The sequence below is a fragment of the Pyxicephalus adspersus genome, chromosome 1, assembly GCF_032062135.1.
Source record: "Pyxicephalus adspersus chromosome 1, UCB_Pads_2.0, whole genome shotgun sequence".
In the NCBI taxonomy this organism is placed as follows: domain Eukaryota; kingdom Metazoa; phylum Chordata; class Amphibia; order Anura; family Pyxicephalidae; genus Pyxicephalus; species Pyxicephalus adspersus.
Window position 1 is genome coordinate 114,183,071 of NC_092858.1, and position 6,000 is coordinate 114,189,070.

Sequence of the window (6,000 nt, forward strand, 5' to 3'; positions counted from 1 at the left end):
TCATTGACCTCCACATTTCTGCACAAATTTCATGAAACTTTACAGTTTTGTATGGCTCTCTTGACATCTTCTCCTGAAACAATCAAGACCGTAATGTGTAATCTGTGGTCTTTATACTCTGCTTCCTAGGAGTAGTTGCCTAAATTCTCCCCTTGTATGTTAGGAAAGAGAACTGCCTACTGCCCCCTTTGAGTACGATTGGGACAAGCTCCTCATTTTAAAGCATGCTTTACCATTAGATGAGGTAAATAATTCCTGTATGTTACAGGAAATGACCTTTCTGATTGAAATGATGATGAAGTGTTTCCTGCTAGTATTATTGCCCTTCTAATATCCACTTGTCTGGGGAGCATGGTTGCTTTTAAGGAACCATCTCGATTTTGGGCACTCCTTGACTGAATGTTTTCTTTTCATGTTACTGCTCTTGACTGAATGTTTTCTCTTCCTGTTACTGCTATTGTTTTACAACCAGAGTGAGGTCATGACCAAAGTCCCCCCCCCCCCCCAAACTTTCTATCACTTCTCCTTCTACATGCCCAGTTCCAGCGCCTTTTTTTGAATATCACACCTTTTCCTTTTGATTCTACTACTTTTCTATGATCACCATGAAATAATACATTATTCTCTCCATACACGCACCAGGTTTTTCTGAGACTAATACTGCAGTGATAACTATTGCTTTGACTTACATTTGTGCAAATCTATCCTCCAATGACATTTATACTTTTTTATCAGCCCTTTTGTACCTCACATTCTGTCCCCTTGTAATATTCTTTGTAATCTCTGAAAATTTATATTTTTTGTAGCTAAATGGAACATGTTTTTATGGGGTTTTACCTTCCTCTAAGTAAATTGTCTATATAGAGTTCTGTGTAGAATATAAAGGTTTTCCGCAATATGTATACTTCAGTCTTTTAACCTGACTATCTATGTATATGAGGGGGTGCCGAGAAATTCCTGGCTTTGCCCATTTCTAGATGAAATAGAAAAATGAGTGTGAGGGCATATGACAGCCTAATATCTTTGTATGTAACCATGCAAATATCAGGTCTTTGCAATTCTTAAAACTGTTTTTTCTTTTGGTGAGAAGCTGGTATGGCAGAGGCACAAGCAAGTTTCAAGTCGTTGGAGTTACAGGCCGCCATGATGTCCTGCAGTGGGCGCCCCCCAACCTCAAATGACCCGGCAACGTGCAATGCTGTCCATGGGCTGAATATTGAAGAAAAAAGATGGCCCAGATACTTGACATCCCACAGGAGTGTGTTGGGTTTGTTACCACCATTATCCTAGACATGTGCAAGCTTTCAGCCAAGTGGGTACCAAAATGTTTGAACAGTGATCAGAAGAAGGAATGAGTTGAAGCATCCAAAGCCGTTTTGGCTCATTTTGAAGCTGCACAGGACTTTTTGGCTAGGTTAGTGACTGAGGATGAAACCTGGCTCCACATCTATGATCCTGAAACCAAGGAACAGTCAAAGGATAGGCGCCACAGCGGGTTCCTGCGGCCGAAGAAGTTCCGAACCAAGAAATTTTTTTTTGCGTGTTTTCTGGGACAAAGGCGGTATTCTGTTGGTGGACTACCTACCTCAGGGCTCTAGTATCACCGGACAGTATCATGCTAACCTCCTGGACCAGCTGAAGGAGGCAATTAAGACAAAATGCCGTGGAAAGTTGACCAAAGAGATCCTGCCATTTTAAAGGGTCTATGCTTGTGCATTTTAATGACAGATAATTGAAATGAATAATGTTCCAGTCAACAAAAGATTAATGATTCATTTACTGTTTAAGAATATGTAAATGTTATGTCTATAGCCTAGTAGTGGGTGCGTTTTCAAGCACAAATGTTCCAAGTAGAAGCAAACTAGATAAAAACAAGTGGAAAATATGCTACAAAATAAACAAGATCACCAGCAAACAGGAAAAGGAAGAACCTCTTTCTCCATTTTATAGATTTGTATATCAACCTAGGCTATATATAAATTTGCATACCTGTATCAAAGCCATGTTACCAACTATCATTGTCCATTTCTCCTTCCAAGATTCCATTTGTCCTGTGTTTGCCTAAAAAAAGACAATATGAGACATTATGATGCAGTGCCTACACCTAATCAGCACAGTAACCTCTGTATAAACAAAACAATTCCTAATCAATGTACAATTAGACAGTTAACAATTTCATATACAGGTTGACAAATCGAAATTTTCCGGCATGGATTTCGGAGTGCATTTTTTATACAGGTACTGTATTACACTGTTTAGCCATTTATGTTTTTGATGGCGCTGTTCTCCAGAAACAGCTGTTAGGTCTTGCTACACTAAATATAACCTTCAAAGATCAGAAATTTGAGAAAATCTAGCACTTCTCTCTTCTCCAGCACCGGATTTTTGAATGTCAACCTGTATATATGAAATACATGTATATACATGTACATGTAATATATGTTGCGGCAATGAAAAAGTGATTAAATTCCTATAAGTAAAAATGATGTGACAAATTTATAGGAATACAAAGCTTGTATACACAATGTGTATTAAAAAAAAAAAACGCCAATTTTGCCCGAAATTAAAATTTAAAAAACCTTGTGCTGAAACAAAAATTATAAACAGTGTTGTTAGCCATGCCCAATTGACATTTTTTTAGATTTCAGGTAACTTCATATGGCAGGATGTACACCCCTTTGAACTTCCCTACTGAAAAAAAATATACTGTTAATGTGAACCTGTGAATATGAAGGGTAATATGTTGTAAAATTGTAATATGTTCAGGAAAGCAGAGAACAAACATGGCTGCCTGTTGCATTATATTGTAAGTTTTGTTACTATAGTTGCACATGACCTAATGTTATGTCTTCTTGTACCTTGGCACTTAAGTGCCATATGTAGCCTGAGACAGATTTACCTGCTGCCATGTCGGTATACAGTTCAAGAAGCCATATAATTCTCCAGGCTCAGTATTGGAGTAAGGAGTGAGCTGAAGGCAGCAGGATTAGGCAGCTTCATGTTGTTTTGGAGGCAGGACTTGAAACCATGCAACCTTGATCTTTATCAAGGTATTTCTTTGCTAGGTATTATTCATATTTATTGTTTTAAAAGGAATGATAAATGTTTTGTGCATATAGATAGTTCTATGTGGGAAATCCTACTTTAGGCACTACACAGACTGTTTCCCTAGCGTTTACCTGAGGCTTTTAAAGCCCATGTTTGAAGTCCCCATGCATTCCAATGGGCTAATCTACACCAGGACGTTTCCTTCAGGCACGTTTTTGAGCGTTATCTTAAACGTCGCTTGCAACGTTTAAAAAGTTAAAACGCTGGATAAACGCGGGAAAATGCATGAAAACGCTTGGAAACGCTTCCATTGAACTTAATATAAGTGTTTTCAAGAGTTTTGAAGCTTTTTATGAAAGCTTCTATTGAAAACTATGGAGGCTTTTATAAAAGTTTTTAGCAGGACTTTGGACTCTGGAAGCCCCCTTTAATAAGGAGACTCCCAGATCTCCACCACCCCACCCTGGGGAATGAGCTTGTAAAAGTGCATAAAAACGCATAAAAAACGTGCATGGAACATTTATATGCGTTTTTAAAACTGTTCATGTAGCCTTAAAAGAGATTGACATTGCAACATAAAAACAAAATTCTAATTGTGAGTAAATTGGTTATTTAGATTTGTTTGGACACTGTGAACGACTTTTGTTGGAGTTGGATGGAGATAGATTGGATACATTGAATTCTCAATATGGTTGAGTTTTGTATAATTCACATTGGGCGTTGTATTATTGTATACGTTTGATTTTAGTTTCTTTTTAGCGGCTACTTGGATAAAGCCAATTGATAAATAATACTGTGGGGTAGAGTTTCACAGGAGCTTATATCTTTAAATAACAATATGGTCACAAATGCTATGGTTGTTATTTAATTACATGGGTGTATTTTGCTATTATATTTAATCAAGAAAAATGGTGCTTGTATTTTATTTGTTTTCATTTGAAAGCAAATAATTTTGGAATACTTTTGAATTCTTATCAGTTTACCTTGATATATATCATGTTTAGGAAGGGTTGTTTTACCCTGGACCCCCTTGTGTGTTTTAGGGCCAATATATGAAAGGACATCATCAGTGTGGCCAGCCAATGGGGAGAGTAAGAGAATAAAAAGTAATACCTTAAAGGATGATGTTGCAAAACAGATTTTCAACGTAAAGGTAAATTGTAAAAAAGGTAAATTGGAAATTGCTTTAGTTCTTTTCAAATATTTTGTTCATATGATGAGATTATGTTTTTACAAATAGAAAAGTTCTTTGTTTTATGTGTTTTTTTTGCAACTAGCAACTATGTGGTATTGATTTTAAATAAATTGTCAATCATTATGTTTTGTTGTACTGCCTAAAAAGTCCCCCATAGAGTTTTGTTTGGTATAGCCAATTGGTAGCAAAACAGTTGTTACCATCTGACCACTGGGACTTAATGCCAAAGTAAGCAGCTTTGTTTTCATTTTCGTTGCTGAAGTAAAGATGATTGAATTCCCTCTGTATTCCGTTTCAACTATCATGGGTATGAATTTACTGATTCCTAGACAGTGCTAAGCTTTACTGGAATAGCAAAAATTTACATAAGGAAGAAGTCCAAAGTTTGGCAACTCAATGAAAGTCACAGCTGAAGATTTTTAAGAGAATTATTCTCACAAGTTATAGGTTATGTGATGAATTCAATACATCTTACAATGCGATCAGTTTCATATATCTTACAATATGTTCCATGGAACAAAACAGAATAGCTTAACAGGGTTTAAAGAGAGAGATGTAGTATATGTTATCAGGTTCTTGACTTTCTGGACACTGAAAAACCACCTGGGCGTTTCACTGATGTCTGGATTTCTGTACCAAAAGCAGTACACTATTTTTCATGAATTTTTTTTTTTTTTAAATTGTAGACCTGTAACTTACAGAAATATGTCCGAACAAAGGTCTAGTAGATATCCTGAATATAATAAAGTTTGAAACACACAATCATGTAAAAAAAATAAAAAAATAAAAAAATAACTTTAATAATAAAATTAAATAAAAAACACATAAATCAGCTTAAACAAGAATGCATAAATAAATAAAAAATACTGAAAATGCAATAATTCGGTATACTGTATAGTTTTATATATTTTTCTAAAACACCTGTGGTAAATTTTAAAACCAGTCCAATGTCCAATGTCACATACCTATAGACAAAACCACATAAATATGTTTCGTATTATTTTGTATTGGAATGGATACAGGACTTTGTATTGAATCCAATACAAAATATTTGAATTTCCCGCTACGACCAGTCGACGGGCGTATGCACTGACATCATCAGAAATCGCCAAGGGACGCGTACACGAACGCCGGGTGTTCTAATTCTTTCCGTACTTCCATGCAAAAAGGAAAAAAAAAATTTTTTTTGCATGGAAATTTATTTTAGATTGTAGGCTATAATTCTTAGGCATGACTCACCAAAATATGTCCAAAATTCATTAAAATTTAATAATAAACTTTAAAAAATTTTTTTTTAAAAATCATAAAAAAAAAATCTTTAAAAAAAAATGGTGTATAATGCAATGAAAATGTACAGTAGCTTATATAATATATAAATAATACAATTATATATATATTATATAAAGATTACTTTGTATTGGACTCAATACAGCTTTTTTTGTATTGAGTTCAATACAAAGTGATATGAATTTCCCGCCCCGCCTCCCGCCCACACTGACGCTTTCAGCGACGTCACCGGGAAACCCCGCTACGACCCGTCGACGGGCGTATGCCCATCACCGGCTACCGCCCAGGTGGTTAAAGGAGGGTGGATACATGCAAATAATAAAAACTACAGCGGTAATAAAAAAAAAAAACGAGGGAAAGAGGGACAAACTAGCTAACTTAGCAAACTTAAATGAAAACTATAACACAATTGTGTCGGGCACCATAATTTACTTTTAGAATTTGCTATTATAAAAACATTAAATCATTAA

General features: G+C 35.5%; 1 protein-coding gene across 2 annotated transcripts in view; it reads right to left on the reverse strand.

Annotated features, from left to right (window-relative positions):
* The window catches only part of LOC140339666 (solute carrier family 41 member 1-like), a 155,928-nt gene that overhangs the window by 95,000 nt on the left and 54,928 nt on the right, over positions 1–6,000 (reverse strand). Inside the window, exon 4 of one of the 2 annotated variants that reach the window (XM_072424470.1) lies at positions 1,990–2,061. The exons of the other annotated variant lie outside the window; for it this stretch is intronic. Coding sequence (XP_072280571.1) covers positions 1,990–2,061 — 72 coding nt within the window. The remainder of the gene's footprint in view (positions 1–1,989; positions 2,062–6,000) is intronic. 2 annotated transcript variants of the gene reach the window in all.